This window comes from Oreochromis niloticus, linkage group LG7 (genome assembly GCF_001858045.2).
Source record: "Oreochromis niloticus isolate F11D_XX linkage group LG7, O_niloticus_UMD_NMBU, whole genome shotgun sequence".
Classification (NCBI taxonomy): domain Eukaryota; kingdom Metazoa; phylum Chordata; class Actinopteri; order Cichliformes; family Cichlidae; genus Oreochromis; species Oreochromis niloticus.
The window spans coordinates 40,099,570-40,121,066 of record NC_031972.2 but is presented as its reverse complement, the minus strand read 5'-3'; the positions used below and the strand labels follow the sequence as shown (position 1 = coordinate 40,121,066).

At 38.2% G+C, this 21,497-nt stretch overlaps 1 protein-coding gene across 3 annotated transcripts in view; it reads left to right on the top strand.

The window, feature by feature from the left end:
* ntrk3a (neurotrophic tyrosine kinase, receptor, type 3a) overlaps nt 1–21,497 on the top strand; it is an 83,849-nt gene that overhangs the window by 3,082 nt on the left and 59,270 nt on the right. Inside the window, exons 1-3 of one of the 3 annotated variants that reach the window (XM_025909179.1) lie at nt 14,057–14,126; nt 17,896–18,022; nt 19,797–19,868. In XM_025909179.1, the coding sequence (XP_025764964.1) occupies nt 19,804–19,868 (65 nt within the window). In that variant the 5' untranslated portion in view covers nt 14,057–14,126; nt 17,896–18,022; nt 19,797–19,803. Of the gene's footprint in view, nt 1–14,051; nt 14,127–17,895; nt 18,031–19,796; nt 19,869–21,497 lie in introns of those variants that run through there. The other 2 variants (XM_019361191.2, XM_013273819.3) reach the window with 2 other exon arrangements.

Genomic DNA, 21,497 nt, shown 5'->3' with positions numbered 1-21,497 from the left:
TTTAGGATAATGTACAGGTCTTTGGTACGCCACAAAATCACCTCAAGTGTTCAAATTCCGAATTCAGAACTGATCTAAAAGATGTGAATGAATCCATTTATATAAGAAATGGAAATCTGAAATGCATGAATATATTTGATACTTTTAAACATAGCCATCTGTTGATGGCAAGTGTGCCTCTCCCTTAGCTGTTCCTGCATAACATTGCTAAATGCCATAGTTGTATACACTAGGAAACAGTCCAGCGTGAGAGGTAATTGGTCCAGATTTTTCCAAATAGCTTTTTATTGCATTATAAGGATAGTCATTACTCAGATACTATTAAGCAAATTTTAGTGCAGAAGTCTGTTTCTTTAAGATGAAGAGCCAACCAGCCATGAAAAATGTTATCTGGGCAGATACTGAAAACTGACCACATCAGACCACTAGTGAATTTTTCTCAACAACGTTCTTCTTGCTTTGGAAGAGAGTGGCAAGCAGTCCTCAGTATATCATAAGGTTTAATATAACTACATTTATATTCATTTCTTTGGTGAGGAAATGTTGTGGAATGGGGCAGCTGGAGGTAGTTCAGGTCGTCTGCTAATCAGAACTTCAGTGCTTCAATCCGGCTTCTTCAGTCCGCAATTCAAGGTGTCTTTTAGCGAGATACTAACCTCTAAATTATTGGAATACGTCAAGCAGAGAGTGTGTGTGAGATTGTTAAAAAACTCTTAAAGGCATTGACTAAATGTGTGTGTGAATGGGTTAATGTGGCTTTTTGTATAAATAAATAAATTTAGTACTCTGTTTAGGGATAGTGTTTAGTCACTGGTCTGTGACTAAACCAAAGTCCAGTGTGTTTCCTTACAGTGAACTCAATCAGTCACCTTGCCCAGGAGGTACACCAGATCATCCATTAGCTGGAAGGGTGGTGCTTTAAATCCTAAGTCATTAAATCAACTACATGTTGAAATGTCTGTGGATAACATACGGAACCCCAAATTGGTGTGGTCAAAGTCCTCTAAGGGTGAGTGTGGTTGTAGTGTAAGGTGATTTGAGGGGTTAGTATATAAATGGCAGTCATTTTCCTGATGCTCAGATAATTTCTTTCTCATTAACTACAGATTGGTTTCATCTGAGAAGATGTGGTGTCTTCTCTCCTTGTCATATTCTTCCAGAGCCTCTTTGAGAAAGAACGTAGGTCATGCTGAGTGGACATCCTGCTTTGGGAGTGGCACTGCAGTCACTTTGATCAGAAGATCCAGATCATTACTGCCTCTTATCTCCTGTAGTTGCCAGGAGCGCATCTGCTGCAGTACTGACAGTTTATATTAGAGCTTCGCTATAAAGCCTTTTCTTTTAATATAAAGTTGACTCTAGTATTAGGCAATCGTAAAGTTTACATGGACAGCCCTAATCTCAGTGACCACTCAAAGTCATTTTACACTACAAAACCTCACCCAGCCATTCACACACATATACACTTGCTCAAGGGCTCAGGGACAATGCACACACACATACACGTGCACGTACAGGCTATGGTCCATCATATTGTTGTTGTGGACTGAAGTGGACCTGACTGTCACAGCATCTGTAGCTTCTTTGTTTTATACTCTCTTATGTAGCCAACAAAACACACTACAGACAAACACATAGTAATTAATAAGAACGGGAAGCATTTGCAAACTGTGGCCGATCTACAAAAAGAAGGGAGAACACATTGCTACACACACAGATTATTTTGTGAAGACAAAACCGCACTTCATTATTAACCTGGTTTTCTGAAAAATTATTGCTGATCAAAGGAGCTGCTCAACATCGAATTCTCTCCTCCCCCTCCAACACTGATCGTACACCCAGAAAAATATGAGAATTGTGTAAAAAAAAGCAGTTTGCTTGCAAAATAATAAAAATAATATTAATAATAATGTTAATAATGATAATAATAATAATAATGATAATAAACCTAAGCAGAACAAGTGAAGCATGTGTAGTGTCAGTAGTCAGCTCCATTGTTCCGTGTGCTCATCAGCACAATAGTGGAAAACTGATTGAAAAACACAGGGTTGGTTTGATTGCGTATGCCACACAGTTAAGTGAGGGGTTGAGTTTTAACAAAAAATGATGTAATAATATGAGATAAAGTGTGTGTAAGTACAGGGAATAAAGTTTATATGAAGTCATGTCAGGATATTAACGTGAATAAAAGCATCTTTTCATTTCTGAAAGGAGCTTCGTTTAACTACGAGACCACCAGCATGTCCTGGGTCGTTAACTTCATTTAAAAAATGATCAAATTGGGACAAATCATTATGAATAATTGTATTTCTTGCGTAATAATGTTCCTTTTAGTAGGTTTGGGTTATCTTTAATTTGAAGTAAATTCATGATTGAATATATTTGGCTTTGAGTTTTAATATTTTGGGGGATAATTTTTACTTTGGATTTTTGTCTATTTAATTGTAAGTTTAATGTCAGAGAAAAGTATTTAAGGTTTAATATAATTCGTTGCCACTAAATGATAATGGTTTCTGGCACTTTTTTCCCTTTAGTGGACAGTGTTTAAAGTTAAAAAAAAATCAGTGGATATATAGTAGATTTCTGAAATTTATGATGGTGGAAAAATGCCAGGAAAATTAACCAAAGAATAATTTAAAATCATTAATCATTTGCTGTGAACAAACCAACAGGCTGACTTTAAGAGCTGTATTCAGTAAACAGTCATACTGACATTAAACATGTGACTGTGTCCTCTTTTTCATGTCTTTATGTATTTAACTGAACTGTTTTTGAAAGACATTATGACACAACATCAATACCTGAGGATCAATACTGTGCTGACATCAATATTAAAATGCTGTCATTTATGACAATGAAGATAAAGTCAATAAGTTCTTCACTAATGCACTAACTGAAATTACAGATTACACAGAGAACAAAGAGATGTCTGATATGTCACGGTAAGACAGAGAGTAAATAAAGTATCTGTTATCTGGAAAATAGTTTTTTAATTGAATTGTGACTTAATAATAATGATAATAATAATAATAATTATTATTATTATTATAATAATGATAATAACAGTAATATCTTAGCATGAGTAGGATGGATTAGGCTTCGAGGTTTGCAGACTGGAATGTACAATGTGACCCACATAGGGAGTACAGTTTAAATGTATCAAATTCTGTGAACGTACCATCTTACCAACCATGGCTGTAAGACAATTTTAAAAAATAAAATAAATATCATTTAAGATTTGTTTTTGTTTTTTAAAGAAGAAAACCTTAATTTCTGAGGATGGGGACAAACTGAGGAGAGCACAGTACGACCTCTAAGGGTGAAACTGAGGACTCTTGTAAGAGGAAGCTGGAGACCAAACTTGAGCAGAACAGTATGAGGGATGTGTGGAGTGAAATGAAGAAAATCACTGGTTTTAAGGTGATGGACAAAAAACGGCATCAGCAAGAAAACCTGAAGGGAGCAGAAAAGCTGAACCGTTTTTAAACCACTTTTGGTTCACAGCCTTCTGCTGCTTTCCCCACAACACACTCTACTCACTATGGCCTTTACACACATTCATTGCCTTCAGGGGTATTAAAAAAATTAGGCTAGATTAATGCTTGCCATGCCAACCCAGTACACACTCGTAAAGGATATCCTCTGTCTCCAGAGATTCACTTCCTGATTAAATAAAGTTTTAAAAAAAGAAGTGGATAAGCAGACTCTGTTTCCTAAGTAAACTGAGCTCATTTAATGTAAAAAACATGGCTATTTCCTGTCAGTCAGTCGTGGTGTGTACACAGTGTACTCACCAACAGACTAATAAACTGATCAGGACAGCTTTTTCTGTGATTGGCTGCAAACTGGAGACTTCTGAAGTTGTGGTGTAAAGGAGCTCACTGAACAAACTGTTATGCATGATAGTTCTGACCACTACCAAATAGTTTTACTATTGTACACAATTTTGTCTTATTTATTTATTTATTTTTAATTTTTATTATATTGCAAGTTTTAAGGTTAAGTTAAGTTAAATACACTAAGCCATAAAAATTGCCTGAATTTGTTCTTCTTGGAAAACTGTCTTAGATTAATAGGAGCAAAAAGAGTTCTGACAGTGTCGTATCTCCTGGATGATGTGGATTCAGTGTGTGTGTTTCTGCATGTGCAAGTGAATGAGTTTGTGTCTGTGTCTGCCTTTAAAGGAGTATGTGGCGGCTGCAATAAACAAAGGCAGCATCTCAGCATTCTGAAGTCTGCCCGGTGTTTTAATGCAATATTTTTGTGCTGAAAACAGACATTATGTTGGTGTAGATGTTAATAATTAATGTTAATAATAGCTAAGTGTCCAACCCAACAGCCCTGGGTCAGTGGCTCAGAGTTTTACTGACCCGTGTACATTTTTATTGGCCTGTGAAAAAAAGCTTTTATTTTTGTATTTTTAAAATATTAAAACAATTTAATGAACATAATTTTTTACATTATTTTACTTTATATCTGAAAAATGTTTCAAAAGATTTGAAATAAATATGGTCTAGTACACCCAACGCCTCCGTTTATACTCACTCCTCCTTGTTCTGCTTGCATGTATCGCTGCCATGTAAAATGCAATTAGGCATGCAAGGTGCCTAATTTAAATATTTTATTAAACTAAAATTAACAGTTCTGTATATTTTAATGTAACTTCTGTAGCTTTACTGTAGATTTTTGCTGTGTATAACAAATGAAGTTCACTTTCCTTCACATTAGAGCTTATTAAACAGATGGTTTGATGAATCTAGCTTTTTCCAAGTAAACATTTTAATGGTGATAACTGTGCTGCTCATTTGGATGCTAGAAACTTTTCTTTCACTCCGCCTGAAGTGACTGTCTCAGTAACAGCTCCGCGTCTTTGCTCTTTACGGGGTGTGTGTAGACACACTCTGACTCCATGTTCATCTATGACGGCACGATTGTCACTTCTGCCGTTTATCTGTGTTATCCATCTTTTTGTTTAAAAACTGGCAGCTGCATGGGCCTAATGTTGTCAGACTTTTTATTCACACACTGCTCCTTGATACATGTCTAATGCGCGTCTCTTTTTAGTTGCAATGGAAAATGAAATGCTTGCATTCACATGATGATATAGAGCTATCCGTTTAATAAAACATCAAAGCAAAAACGTGTTGAGGATTTTTTATAATTGAGTTATTCCAACTACTCAATAATTGGTTGCAGTCCTATATAGTTCTAATTCACTTTTTGTTGCTGACACCTTGTGCTGCTGTAACATGAATATCCCCAATAATACAGCAGAGATATACTGTTGCAACCAAACTGACAGACTTTATCTTGCAACCCAATATATACAAAAGAAATGCTCCAGAGCAGCAGCAACACAGGTGTGCCAAACAGTCACCAGCAGTCCAACCACAGGCTTTTTTTATGAGTCCTCAATCCTGGTTGATCCTTTCAAATTCTCCTCCATCCAGTTAGCTGGGGATTCCAAATTGGCACCAGCCTGGATTCTGTGTACCTATGGAGAAACAGAAAACAAAGGCAGGGAGAAAACAAAGAGTCTGCAAGACATACGCCCTTATGAGTCCAAACAAGATGAGATCAAGATCATAGGGCACATGACAGTGCATCAGCCAAGACTCAGCATGTACAAGTACCTCGGTCATGCAACACACAGCACCTGTATAAAATAGGCCAAAGCAGACTGTACTTCCTCAGGAGTTCCTTCAACTTCTGCAGGGCTCTGTGGTTGATGCTGGACACTCTGGTGACAGTGGCAGAGCAGAGGAAATTAAAGAAACTGTTGGACATTATGGAGAAAGCTGGGCATTCTCTGCATATGGTCATAAACAACCAGAGGAGTCTGCTCAGTGACAGGTTGCTTCTCCCAAAGTCTTGGACCAACAGACTTAAAAACTGCTATGTCCCATCTAATTGACGCCATCAAATTGTTTAACTCCTCACTGGAGGGGAGAGGAAACAGGATGACAAAGGAAGGTGGGAACAACCTCTTGAAAGTAGCAAGGTGGTCAGCCTAATGATTGGAGTACACGACGACCTCGTAAAGATATACTCTGCAGTTTGGCACATCACCCAGTATTTTGTTTACAAGCCTCTGAAATGTAGCTGGAGCATTATATAAAGCCAAAGGCATGATAGTATACTGGAGAAAACTGTGTGGAGTCACAAAACCAGAAATTTCTGATGCCCTCTTGGTTAAAGGAGCTTGCCAATATCCTTTCAACATGTCAAGTTTACTGATATATGTGGCAGGTCCAATGTCATCAATGCAGTCAAGTGACAGTTTGCCCGAGCTTGTGCCAATTGGTTCTTGTATGGATAAAGTGACTTGATTAGTACTAAATTTGGAATCATGTGGTAATAGTTGCCAAGAATTTCCTCACCAGCAGCTCTTAGAAGCCTGTGTGGAGGGTTGCTGAAAATCAGCACCGGACAGCTCTGCTGACTGTGTTTCCTCCTGCTGAATGCAAAGTAATTTTAGAGAACAGCTGATCAGAGGCTTTGTGGGTGTGTAGTGGTTGCCGTGGCTACTTTGGCTTCAGCGCTTGGATTTTGTTTGGACCACAAGCCTTTTAAATTTAAGTTTAAGTCACACCACAATGCTGTATGTAATCTTGTGAAAATATTTCAAAAGTAGTGAAATAAACAAATTTGCCTTGTTTGGGGATTTGTGTTCAGTTGTATGGGTGGAACTGAATCCCACATAAAAACATACACCGTGGCCTATAACATTTCTCGAGATTATATGATGGAGATGTATCTGAGAATGCAAATGGGTATTAAATGGTCTTCAAAATCACTATGATATTCAATTTGCAGCAGCGTGATAATAGATAAGATAAGATAGATCTTTATTGTCACTGTTACTAGAACAATGAACACAGTTTGGCATCTCTCCATTGACAGCTTGTAGGTTTTTACATTCACATTCTTCAGATAAGAGAATAGGATAAATAAAGATAAAATAAGTGCAAGTTACAGTCCAGGGAATTCATGCATGTTATTTGTAGCTCCTGTCTTATGTCTTGCCCAGTCTATCCAGGCAGCACTTTTGCCTAAAATAGACAAAGTATTTCCAGAAGTAAGAACATGACTGTTGTGAGCTAAGTGCAAAAAAAGGCAACTTCAGATAATGTTCTAGCCTAGTTTCCTCTAATAGTCATGTGTGAAAAGACCTTTAGAGTCTTGTTAAGCTGGTAAAGTCGGAAGAAGTCTAAACAAAGTCTTTAAATTAATACACAAAGCAAATGTAGCTGTCTTTAGCATACTGATCACCATTTACATTTACCATTCAGTGTGTTTTGAACATTTTTCTTCTTCTTCTCTCCAACCCATAATTTAAAGCTTTTAATTATTAATGGAAATTATTGATTTAAGTCATTAATCCCCTCTTCTGCTTTTTTGTTTTTCTTACTCTTTTATGTGATCGCTGCCTGTCAACAGGTAAGATAATTGACACTCATGTCAAAAACAAAAGTGAACCAATGACTAGTGGATGAACCCATAATACAGGGTGGGCCATTTATATGGATACACCGTAATAAAATGGGAATGGTTGGTGATATTAAAGTCCTGTTTGTGGCACATTAGTATATGTGAGGGGGCAAACTCCTCAAGATGGGTGGTGACCGTGGTGGCCATTTAGAAGTCGGCCATCTTGGATACAACTTTTGTTTTTTCAATAGGAAGAGGGCCATGTGACACATCAAACTTATTGGTAATGTCACAAGAAAAACAATGGTGTGCTTGGTTTCAACGTAACTTTATTCTTTCATGAGTTACTCACAAGTTTCTGACCACTTAAAATGTGTTCAATGTGCTGCCCATTGTGTTGGATTGTCAACGCAACCCTCTTCTCCCACTCTTCACACACTGATAGCAACACCGCAGGAGAAATGCCAGCACAGGCATCCAGTATCTGTAGTTTCAGGTGCTGCACATCTCGTATCTTCACACCATAGACAATTGCCTTCAGATGACCCCAAAGATTAAAGTCTAAAGGGGTCAGATTGGGAGACCTTGGGGGCCATTCAACTGGCCCACGACGACCAATCCACTTTCCAGGAAACTGTTCATCTAGGAATGCTCGGACCTGGCACCCATAATGTGGTGGTGCACCATCTTGCTGGAAAAACTCGGAACGTGCCAGCTTCAGTGCATAAAGAGGGAAACACATCATCATGTAGCAATTTCAAATATCCAGTGGCCTTGAGGTTTCCACTGATAAAGAATGGACCCACTATCATGTACCCCATATACCACACCAAACCATCACTTTTGTTGTTCCAACAGTCTCGGAGAGATCCATCCAATGTGGGTTAGTGTCAGACCAATAGCGGTGGTTTTGTTTTTAACGTCACCATTCACATAAAAGTTTGCCTCATCACTGAACAAAATCTTCTGCGTGAACTGAGGGTCCTGTTCCAATTTTTGTTTTGCCCATTCTGCAAATTCTGTGCGCCGATCTGGGTCATCCTCGTTGAGATGCTGCAGTAGCTGGAGTTTGTAAGGGTGCCATTTGTGAGTAGCTAATATCCGCCGAAGGGATGTTCGACTAATGCCACTCTCCAGTGACATGCGGCGAGTGCTGCGCTGTGGGCTCTTGCTGAATGAAGCTAGGACAGCCACTGATGTTTCTTCATTAGTGACAGTTTTCTTGCGTCCACATTTTGGCAAATCCAACACTGAACCAGTTTCACGAAACTTAGCAAGCAGTTTGCTAACTGTAGCATGGGAGATGGGTGTCTTGCATTGAAATCTGCTGCAATGACCAGGTTACTGCGTTCACCAGATATCAACACAATTTCGATCCGCTCCTCACGTGTTAACCTCTTCGACATGTCAATGGCTGTGAACAAAGAGAAACTTGTAAATAACTCAAGAAAGAATAAAGTTACGTTGAAACCAAGCACACCATTGATTTTCTTGTGACATTACCAATAAGTTTGATGTGTCACATGGCCCTCTTCCTATTGAAAAAACAAAAGTTGTATCCAAGATGGCCGACTTCTAAATGGCCACCATGGTCACCACCCATCTTGAGGAGTTTGCCCCCTCACATATACTAATGTGCCACAAACAGGACTTTAATATCACCAACCATTCCCATTTTATTACGGTGTATCCATATAAATGGCCCACCCTGTATTTTGGTGTCAATCAGGATAAAGTTTTTTAACTTTGTGAGTCAGGACTATAGCGGTGGTGGATGATATACTCTGAGATGTTTCATTGGTAATTGATATCTAATGCTAAGAAAAGACCGCTGCCATTTTATATCACTTTATGCCTTTTTCTACTCTACATGGCTTCATCTCAGGCACAAATGTTGTTCTGTAATATATTCAAGCACTGCACTTGTTTGACTTTTAGTGTTTCTTATATGGGGAAAAAAAATTCAGAAGATAGGATCATTGTGCATGTTTCTATGGAAATGAAAGACACACTGATGTATTACATATTCTGTAAACAGACTGATTTTTTGCTAAATTAGCTCTAACAGGACAGAGGTAATGCAAACATATAACATCCTTGTGAAACATGATATAACGCTGTAGATTAACTTGCCTTAAAATTGATACATGATATGAACATCTATAATATGTACATTATATTGCATTTATGTTAACATGAGTTGGCATCTTATTCTTAATCCATAGGGTTTAAAAGGATGTCAGCCCACCCTTTGCAGCTATAACAGGGTTAATTCTTCTGGGAAGGCTTTCCACAATGGTTTAGCAGTGTGTTTATGGGAATTTTTGACCTTTCTTTCATAAACATATTCGTGAGATCAGACAGTGATGTTAGACGAGAAGGCCTGGCTCACAGTATCCACTCTAATTCATCACAAAGTTGTTCTGTAGGGTTGAGGTCAGGACTCTGTGCAGGCCAGTCAACTTCTTGCCCACCAAACTGACTCATATCTTTATGGACCTTGCTTTGTACACTGGTGTGCAGTCATGTTGGAACATGAATGAGCCATTCCCAAACTGTTCCCACAAAGTTGGGAGCCTGAAATTGTCCAAAATGTCCTGGTATTCTGAAGCATTAAGAGTTCCATTCACTGCTAGTAGGGAGCTAAACTCCTGAAAAACATCCCTCACACCATAATCCCACCTCCACCAAACTTTACACTTGAGACATTGCAAGTTGGGGTTCGTATCTTGCCCAAGGATATTTGTCATGCAGACTGGAGTAGCCAGGGATCGATAGTAGATGACCTGCTGAATTCTAGCCTTCATTACTTTTTCCTTAAGTTCACTGATGAGCACTGAGTGTTTTAATTTCTAAGAATATGGCTTAATCATTTATTTCTTACAGTTTAAGCACAAAGAGTCACGCTGACAGATTTAATTCACTGACTACAGCAGCATCCTTTTTATGATTTAGTAAAAAATGAGACATACTTGTTATTTCTTATTCTGAGATATCATTTTGGATTAAATGTGTAATTGAAGTTTAAAATGACAGACAGGGAAGTTTCAGATCTTTCCCAGTCGGCACTGTATGAATGATCAAAATCTGACAGTACCTATGTGTGTATATAATTCCATCAATTTTCACAACAATTTTAATGTATCAGTGTACACTTCATTTCATCACAAACATGCAATTGATCACAGCTTGTAAGTGTTCTTTTTAAAGTCATGTTAAATAGAATTTATCTTGAGTTTTTACTGAAGCTCGGTATTTGAATTCAATTTCACTACTGTAAATTTAGAATTAAATATATTTCATATTATAATACAATGAATGTAATGTTGACCATGTTATATTAGCTAATGTAGTATATAATACAACTGTTTTACAACTGATAGCCTAATAATCATGGTTTTTCAGTCTCATGGGGTGTCAGCCTCAGAAACATCATATCATAAGTGACAGAATAAATGTCAGGAAAAAGCTTCTATGGCAGCTGCACTTTATTTGCAGTTCCTCTAAATTGATGGCAAATGTGTACCCAAGAAAACTGAATGCTGTGATAAATCATCCCTGGCACCTGGCACTGGTCTTTCTGGGAGTTTCATCCTTCTACACCCTAACAGTCAGCAGATAACATAGTTAAGCAGCCTACATCAGGTGATATTGACACATATGTCCTTCACCTAAGAGATAAAAGAAAATACTAAATTCTACAGTGAAATTCTAAGAACCTAAATCTAAATATGAGAATAAACTAGAAATTTTCCATCATAAATTTCAAGGTCACTTTAAAGGTAGAAAGCTTTTAGGTTTTTTTTCTTCAGCTTTTCTGACATCACCCATGTTTTAACAGTTTAACAAAACATAAAACACAAAAAAACCCACTAAGACATATAAGGCAAGGCAAGGCAAGTTTATTTATATAGCACAATTCAACAACAAGGTGATTCAAAGTGCTTTACAGAGACATTAAAAACAAAAACAAATAAAAAGCATGATTTAAATTTGATTAAAACAAGCAAACAAACAAACAAACAAACAAAACAGTATATAAAATCAAATATCAAAACAGTAGATAAAATCAGAACAGTAGATAAAATCAGTAGTTAAAAAGTAGGTTTCGAAATTTAAACTTAAGTGTGGATTTGGTGCTTTATTCAAATGCAGCTGAGAACAGGTGAGTCTTCAACCTGGATTTAAATAAACTGAGTGTTTCAGCTGATCTGAGGCTTTCTGGGAGTTTGTTCCAGATATAAGGAGCATAAAAGCTGAATGCAGCTTCTCCGCGTCTGGTTCTGACTCTGGGGACTGATAACAGACCGGATCCAGATGACCTGAGGGATCTGGAAGGTTCATACTGGGTCAGGAGGTCACTGATGTATTTCGGTCCTAAACCATTCAGAGCTTTGAGATATAAGACAAATGCTTCTATGAATGGGTGAATGAGGCATCTTATATAAAGCACTCTGAATGCTCAAGTGGAGTAAGCACTGTAAAAGAATCAGTCCATTTACAGACATCCCAAGTTGACTGTTCTGTGTATACACCACATTGGTTCATTACTTGAGTTAGGTGCTTTTTTTATGCTTGGGTGATTCAGAGGTCAATGATAAATTAATTACACGATAATAAATTTAAAGAAAAAATAATAAACAGAGTGAAAAAGTCCAAAGAAAAACTCTGACAGACCTGGAGGACTGGTCCTCAAGATCACTTTAATTATTTAATTAAGAGTCTGGCTCCATGTAAGTAAAATACAAAGCAATGGGGATTGCTCAAGGCTTTTGCACAACACTGTATGTGCAATGAAAATGTGCTTTTTAAAACAATATATTGATATATATTTGTTCTAATTACATCAAACAAGAAGGGAAATGGAGAAAGACTTTAACAATAAACTGCTCTTCCAGCTCCACACTTGGCAGTCGTCATAAGATAAGATAAGATGACCTTTATTAGTCCCACAGGTGGGAAATTTGTTTTGTTACAGCAAAAGTGCAAAGTTATGTAGCAGAAATTAGAAAACACTGGAATGCAATAAAATACAATAAAATAAAATAAAATACTATATACAATAGAATAAAATAGAATAGAATAATATATACAATAGAATAAAATAGAAATAGAAATACTATATACAACTGAGTAGGACAATACAAAAACACAACTTCGTCAGAAGAAGAATTGCACGTATAGCAGTCTTATTGCACATGTGTGGGTTTGTGTGTTTGATCAGCTGCAAAAGTCTTTATTGTAGAGTCTGACAGCAGTGGGGAGGAAAGACCTGCGAAATCTCTCCGTCCCACACCGTGGGTGCCGCAGTCTCCCACTGAAGGAGCTGCTCAGTGCTGTCACAGTCTCATGCATGGGGTGGGAGATGTTGTCCAACAGGGATGACAGCTTAGCCGCCATTCTCCTGTCACTCACCACCTCCACTGGGTCCAGAGGGCATCCTAGAACAGAGCTGGTCATCCCTACGACCAAAACAGATGACATTTGGTCTGTGAATTTCTTTCCAAATTTGCTTTCCCTCTCTCTACGGCTGTGTCTCTCACACTTTGGAGGCAGAGTGTGTAGGAGGCTGCTGTAACATTGCAGTTCCTTCTGGCAAGCAAACATTGATGGTTTGTTTGTGACTTTTCAAACAGTGCCAAGTTGAGGGAGGAAAGAGGAGAGGGGGAGAAATAGAAAGGAGGACTAGAGAGAGGAGGAGGAGTAAGGGCAGGCAGTAGTAGTACTGTTGGGCACAAAAATAGTTGGTTTGAACATTTTCTGTTATATTTAGTAACCTCGTAACTACAGTATGTGCATGCTTTACGTGGGGCCACTACTGCTCATAATGTGGTTGACCACTTTTTTAACTGTCTGCTGTAAATATGCAATCTGGAGAGAAATGCTCAGAGATTTTTGGACTGGTGTTGTGTCTAGCTGATCAATTTCTACAGTGCAGTATTCACTGATCTCCGCCAAATCTTGAACAAATATTCATCTCTTTAATTGGATCTGTGTTCAGCATTTTCTCTTTCTATGTTCTATAGCTTTGTAATAACAGGACAGCTTATTTCTTACAACTTAAACCCCAAAAGTCATACGGACAGTTTTCATTAACTACAGCAGCATTTTCTTATCTTTTGGAAAAACTGAGACAGCCAATTGAAATTCCGTGACTTTTTCTTATACTGAGAGGCACAGAAATTAAATGTGTAAGTAAACTTTAAACTGACAGAAAGCAGAGTTTCACTGGTCCAGACTATTTAAGATCAAAGTGGGCTGTATGCGACCTACCATTTAAAATGAGTTTAATATACCTGCTCTAATGTGTTTATACAATGTCATATGTCAATCATCAGTTCAATCACTCTGCTCAAAGTTGAGAAATATTCCTTGCTACAGGAACGTTAGAATCATCAATCAGCCTAACACGTCACACTTCAGTGTCCTTGGACTGTAGCAGGAAGCCGGCATAACCGGAGGAAACTGGGCTACAGGGCTAACTATCTGACACGTTATAGAATAAATAGCCCAACAAATCTGATCCATGAAAGAAATTGTTAGATTATTGGATATTAGACATTTTTAACTTGTAATATCAGTACACCTTACTACAGTGTCTTGCCTGTACTCCTTTACAGACACATCGAGAACTGGACTGGTCTGCAGACTTTGAGGGATTTCGATATGGAGCTCTACACCGGCTTACAGAGGCTGTAAGTAGTAAGGCATTTTCTACAACATGTTATCACTGAAATGCCTGGCCAGTGGGAATATTTAACTTTATTGTTGGGGATCAGACCAATGCTTTAAAAACACAGACGGAAAAGCAAATGTTTCCTCTAAAGAGGTTCAAGCAGGCCTGCACACTTCAAAGATGCACTGACCCAAGTAAGGGGTTCTAATAATATTTGGACCCAGAGATATCCCAATCTCAGGAAAGAATCTGCGCACAATTCACAGTTTAGTCTACAGCAGATGAAAGGAAGCACCTCAGCATACTTTGGAACTCTACTCACTAGCTGGACCACTTGGGAAGTAAACAATATTGTCCAGTAAGGCTGTTAGCAGTGCTTTGATACATAGTTGTGTGTTGAATTTCAAATCCTGTTTCTTATTAAATATCTTCTATTTGTTTTAATCTTTATGGAGTCCCTTAGTGTTTTCCAGCCTTTCCCTTCTGTGTTGATTCCCCCATGTTTAGTTCTCTTTCTGTTTCCCTCACTTCCTGTTTTATTGTGGTAGCAAAATAATTTGTGGTGCAGATTAGGTGCAGAATTCAATGCATGCATGCACACAAATGGCTAGTCTGGATTTGCCATTGTCATTTATTTCAAATCTAGGTAAGAGAGGTCGTCGAGGAAAACGGCATTTAACAGTGGATGAATAGGTTGGTTTGCTTTCACCACAAGTGCTGGTGACTTACTTAAACCAGCTTTTCTTTGTTTTTCACTTTTACTATTTTCAAAGCTATTAGGACTTTATTTTATTGATTTCATTCAAGTACTTTTAATTAGATTTATTTCCATAAATACAGGTAGACTAATGACATAAACATTCCTTCGCTGTCCTGGTTTTAGAATGTCCATAGGAAAGCTGACTTAAAGTAACCTGCATAGCTTTATAGTTATTTTTCTTCCAACAATAGGTAATAGATGTGTTTCCTCGTCACACTAGTTAAGCCAGCACTTTGATCACATTTGATATGAGAGCATCTAGTCAACATCGTTAAGCTCTGATGCTGCTAACGTCTCCCGAACAGGAATCACACACAATGTTTTCTACAGTGCTGGTATTTTCTCCTACTTCAGGCTTGGGGTTGTAAATGTGACTCGGGATCACAGTGAGACGCCTAGCAGCAAGTTCTTGGAAACTTGGTGCTGATGCCACCATTGCCAGCAGACTTGACCTGGTGTACTTTCTTCAGTGGTCTCCTGACCTTGGGATCTGACCTAGAAAGTTAATTTTGTGAGGATAAAAGACAAAAACACTGAAAGCAGTTGGGGCCATGTGGAGGCCAGGGTGTCTGGTGGAAGAGATAGCAGCAGGCAGTAGTCTGTGAACTAAGCCTGCTAAAGAAATTGTTTAGCTCATTTGCTCTATACAGAGTGAGTGTAAATAGTGAGCATGACTGAGGGGACATGGAGGGGGTAGGTGTGACACCAGCACAAGACTGTTCAGCAGTGCTCATCTTTGTATATTGCATATTTGTACAAGTACATTATATAAGTTGTAAGTTGGGCTTTAAGTTATTTTGAATGTATTTAAGCGTATTTGTGTCCAGAAGTTGTGATTTGGATTGATGGAAAGATCTCACTCTCACTTCATGGTTGGAAGGGAGATTGAATCATCAATTTTTAATAAAAACTTACTGTATACATTTTTATCACAATTTCGATGTACAGAAATGCAAAAATTCTGTTACCCAAGTAGGTAACAGAAAAAAGTTGAGTTGACTGGGATTAAATCTTTCCTGTGTGATTCATTTCAGTTGCGGATAATCAAGAAACTTACTGTTCCTGATTCCATGTTTTGATGTGAGTTCCTGAAATTAAACTAAATGGCATTAAAGTTTTCACCCCTTCTCGTTCCATGGTGAAAGGTTTAAGCCTTATGAAAAGCGGATTAGAGATTTTTTCTTTTCCACAGAGTGCTTGTCCTAGGTCCAGCCATGGGCTGTCTAGCGAGCTTGATTTGACCTATTTTGAAGCATATAAGCAATCTATTGGATAAGAAATAGTAATAAGAATTTGGTAGTTCTAAACCACCATTGTGTTTTGGCTTTTGTAAAGTTTTCAAACTTATTCTTGATGGTTCATTTGATTAAGATGTTGAGATGTCCAATGACTTAAACCAGGCAGTAAAGGGTTTGTTAGGGATCAGTGAGAACAAGTAGTTTATTTTAGGCAGAACCATCATTTTAGTTGTGACGACTGACCATTGAGTGCTATAGGTAAAGTTTTCCAAAACGTGAGATTATCTTCTACCATTTCTACTAGAGGGATATGGTTCAATCATACCAAGAAACTGGTGGAAAAATTTATATCTAAATATCTAATGTTACCCGGCTGTAGTGTAGTGATGGAGGTCTTCTAAAATTTACAGTTCAGAGGCAGAACTGTTGATTTACTCCAGTTAATAAAGTAGTCTGATATGGATGAGAACTTATCTATGAGTGTGATCGTCTTCAGAAGAGAGGTTTGTGAGTTCCCAAGGAACAGTAATGCATCATCAGCATACTGGCTTACCTTGTGGTCTGTATCTATTTATATCTACATTTTGTCGGATTGCTGCTGCTAGTAGTTTGATGAAAATGACTAAAACTGAGGGTGAAAGCGGACAGCGCTGTCTGGTGTCCCTCTTTAGATTGAAGCTTTGGGAAGTAAGGTCATTTGCCCTAACACGTGCGTTTGGAGAACGGCATAGTGTTTTGATCCAATATATGAAGAATGAACCAAATCCAAACTTTTGTAGAACTGTTGACATCCTATGAGAGAGCAAATGAACATTTTGCGCTCAAAGTTGATGTGTTAAGTACAGGAAAAATGGGCAAGTTAAGGATTTGAGTGATTCTGACTCACTGCACTGCAACACTGCAGCTAAGTTGGTTCTGATAGGGGGTCCAGGGATTTCATCCTCATACCTAATAGCAGTCAGGGAGCCATCGCCTAGCCTGGAGAGGTCTGTGTGTCCCTCCATGGACATGTCTTCCCAGACCGTTGCTGACCCACCAGCAAACCGGTCATGCTGAACAATGTCACAAACAGCATAATGTTCTCCACGGCTTCTCAAGACCCTTTCACATCTGTCACATGTGCTCAGGGTGAACCTATTCTCATCTGTGGAAAGCACAGGGTGCCAGTAGTGGACCTGCCAATTCTGGTACTCTATGGCAAATGCCAGTCAGGCTGCATGGTTGTCTTATTGTTTCTCCTCTTGTGCACCTGTAATTAATTTTTATACCAAAGAAGCTGAAACCGATCAACACCCCCCTCTGCCAATTGACTTACCAGATCAACATCCCGGAAGTTTGACTGACTTGATGCTGTACTAGGATTAAAAAGTGATTATTTTTTATCTTTGAGCTTATATAAGATGACAGCCCCCAGAAACAGTACATATTGGCTTCAATTTTGCATAGTGGGAGGAAGTGGAGCCAGGTCGGCCATCTTTTGTACAGTCATTTTGCTTCACTGTTGGTTGCAACCAGTACTGTTGCAAGCACCTGATGAAGCCGGAAGAGCCACATCATCCCCCAAAAAATAGAGGTGATCCTGAGGCCACCAAACCAAAAACCCTTAGTTACTTGGCCACACCTAAAACGTGGCTTAAAACAAACAACAGAGCAGCTTTTCACTGGCCTCCACATTGAATTTTTCTTCACTTTGTTAAATCATTATGATTTACTAGCACTAGGTTACTATAGTTACAGTTTTTTTTTAAGATTCATTTTTGGCCTTAAATTTTTATTTATTTTTTTGGCAGGACAATAGTGCAGACAGGAAAGGATGGAAAGGGAGCAAGTGAAATGATCCGCAGGGAATGTCCTGGCATGGGGAATCAGATCTGCAGTAGCCGTTCAGCATTGGGGTCGGCTGCTCAACCCACTGGGGTATACTGGTACTCAAATCATACTTGTTTTTTAATGAACCATAAAACTTCCAAACAAGAGACACAGCTGGTCTGTTCTTTCTGTGCATCTCTGACCAGTCTATTTTGTCTTTATCATCCTCCATTTCTTTCTCTTCTCTTCTTGTTATGCTAAACATTTGTTGTCTCCACAACAAGATGCAAGTTATAGATGAGATTTGTATCATCCCAGCTGCTATAACTCTTCCACAGCAATGTATGCTTTTGAGTTCAAAATGACATTTACTTATCCATACTGCTGTCTAAAATCATTGTGTATCTTAACATGTATTAAGAGTTTGGCATTAAGGATTAAGTGGCACTTCTAGGGAAATATTAGAAAGGCTTACTATCGTTTGGACTTTCCTCCTCAGAACCGAGGAAAAAAGAATCTTTCCATTGAACTTTTGTTGTGATTTCCTTTCTCTTTGGATCTAAAAGAGGCCACACAAACACGTGAGAAATCAATGGAAAGCCCAGGTTGTACTCTGTTTAGTACATCAGGACTTAGTAGAGTAGCTCAAATAAGTCAAACGATAGAGACCGAAAACAAATGTCCATCACAGAGGACATAAATGAATAGGCTGGTTCTCAGGAGGCTATTACTCTATAACCAGTTCCATTAATGTTTCTCATAGAAAACACTAAATAGCCTCTATTATAGCTTTATTTCACAGACATACATAATACTGTGCTGATATATATTTTCCTATTAAATGATTTTCAGCATGTTTAGGTGAGCAAATAGTTGTTGTAAATCTGTTCATTTTGTTATTTAGTGGCTTCTAACACTGTTAAATAGCAAAGACCTCCAAAAAAACCAAAATCAATTACTTTCGATCACTTTCGTATCTTGATGAAATCTTTGCCTTAGCTCATCACTGACATCGCCCAGATTTGGTGGAAGATAGTCAAGATGTGAATTCAAAAAGTGTTTCACTGACATTCTGTCACTTATTAGCTGATGTGCTTTCACGTTATCACAAGCTCATCGTAATGGTGTGCTCTGATTGACATCAAATCCTGGACAACCTGTATGAATGCTTCCCATGCCACTCATTCAGTTGACTCGAGTTTCCTTTTTAACTCATCATTAAATATCAGATCATGGATTTTTAGGACCAGCAACAACAGTTTTCTTAATTTTGGCCTCACTTTTCTTGAGGCCAAACTTATTTCTTTAAATGTTGTAAATAACATTTGTTACAGTACAGGTGAAAGAATCTGAGTAGCAAAATGTGCTAGTTGTTGGCCAGTGTAATTGACCTTTAAAATAGTCAGATTTACTGCTGCCTCAATGGTTGGGCAGTGGTGGTTATTAACTCGCACAGCCTACTTTTTCTCCCCGATTTGAAGCAGACCAGAACTGGCTGAAATCTTTTGCTTCTATATGTTAAATGTTGTACAGCTCTCTTCATACCCTTTCACATGACATATATATAAGTTAAGCAGAGAGCAAATATACAGATGCACTACGGGCAAAAATGGAAAATAATCCCTTCATTGGAGCTGTTTCAAGCAAGAAACTCACTGTCAGAAGTGAGATAATAAGTTATAATAATACGTTTTCACTGATTTTCACATTTGTGGTGTCCTTGACCTGATTTTGATCCAAGTATAAATCGGCTCGAGTCGTTAAGTTGTTAGCTGCTCATTCGTTCATTCATTTTTAACTGCCTGTTTGTCAGAGTAACAGAGCTGAAAGTTATTCAAAGTGCTTTCTCTCTTCTTTGTGTGTGTGTGTCTGTTTGTGTTAGAACCATTATGAGGAGCAACCTACACACGATCCAGGCTCGCGTTTTCTCCAAGAACCCACAGCTTCGTTACATGTGAGTACACACACACACAAAACAAAACATGATTTCTAATATTGACACAGAAACACTTTTGGGCACGTACAAACCCTTTGTCCTGTCCATGGTGTACCTGCACATATTGACTGTCTCTTTAACACAGGACACTTTTGAATTGGATTGATAAAAAAACCTAATAAACTAGTAGCAGAGTGTATTAATGGAAATAAACAATGTGTCCCTTTAAAGGTTTTTTTAGTGTTTACAAGGAGGGAACTCTATTAAAACTGAAGCACAATTAGTGGTTTGGTGAGCAGAACTCGTGAGAAGAGACAGAACTTAGACTCAGTATTGTGTCACAGACAGAGTGAATGACTGCAACAACACCTGTCATTTCACATCCGTCACTTCTGAAAATAGCACATACTAATCACGAGTGCATGTGTTTAGTATTGTACTCAGAGAAGAATTTCACTACGGTCACTACAGATATGCATTACTGTAATACATGCAGTCATCCATGGCTCCATGAGTATAGGGAGTCTTGCACTGATTCCACTACCCATAAACTCCCCATCACAGATTCAGATGTAGATACATTAATATTACAGCTGTCCTTATTTATGTCTCAGGAGCTTGGAAAGAAAGCAACTGGACTTTTTTAAGTTTTGTGAAGATGTTTCACCTCTCACCCAAGAGGCTTCTTCAGTTCTAACATCAAATGGTTTATGGAGTGGCTGTTTGGTTTCGCCAAGGAATTGCATGCTGTGTGGACAAGTGTTTGTGCACGTCGGCGGCATTTCCCATCTTTGTTGTGATCAGTGTTGAGGTCATTACTCAAAAAAGTAATCTATTGCACATTACTCATTACAGTACTTATTACTGTCCAAAGAAAGTAATTTGTTACATGTTACATTACTTTCTTGTTGCTTTGTAAAATGACCTGAAACATATTTACCATTTTACAATATAAACCTACAGACTATAGTCCCACACCAACACAAATCCCTATACTATGAAGACATATACTCTTTCTCTTAGTATTTACGCATGCAAGCTGACAGCCAGAGTGGTTCTACTTTAGAAACACGAACAGTTAGAAAGACAGACCGTTCAACCCCTTGTTATTTGTTAAAGTTCAGGGTCAGACTGCTGTGCCGGGGTCAGCATTCACTCAGCTTTAACATCAGTCTGGGTTCTTGGCTAGCTGGATGCAGTTTGCACCTTACCATCACACACTTATGTTCTTGAGCAATATAAATTAATGTGTGTGTGTGTGTGTGTGTCCATGTTTTAAGAAGGTTGAAGATAGATCTGTAGTCCCACCATCCTCGGAGTGCATGACATGCAACACAATGGCTAAGTCGTTAGTACAAACATAAATATGAGAATGGTACAATATTAGTTTTATATGATCAGTTGCAGTGATTATGCCACTGTGGTAGTGTGTCCACTACTGTGAGTGAAATACTTTTCTTTTCTAATTTCATGTAATTTTTATGCTCTTAATTATTTTAAAGCAGGAAATGCTGCCAGTAAGATCTGTGATTACTGGTTTTTATAGAGAGAGGCTGGCAGGAATGAGGAGGGTTTTATAAAATGAGACCTGGATTTTTATCATCACTTTCTTTCTATTCTTACCTCTACGTATTGTGAATCACTGGG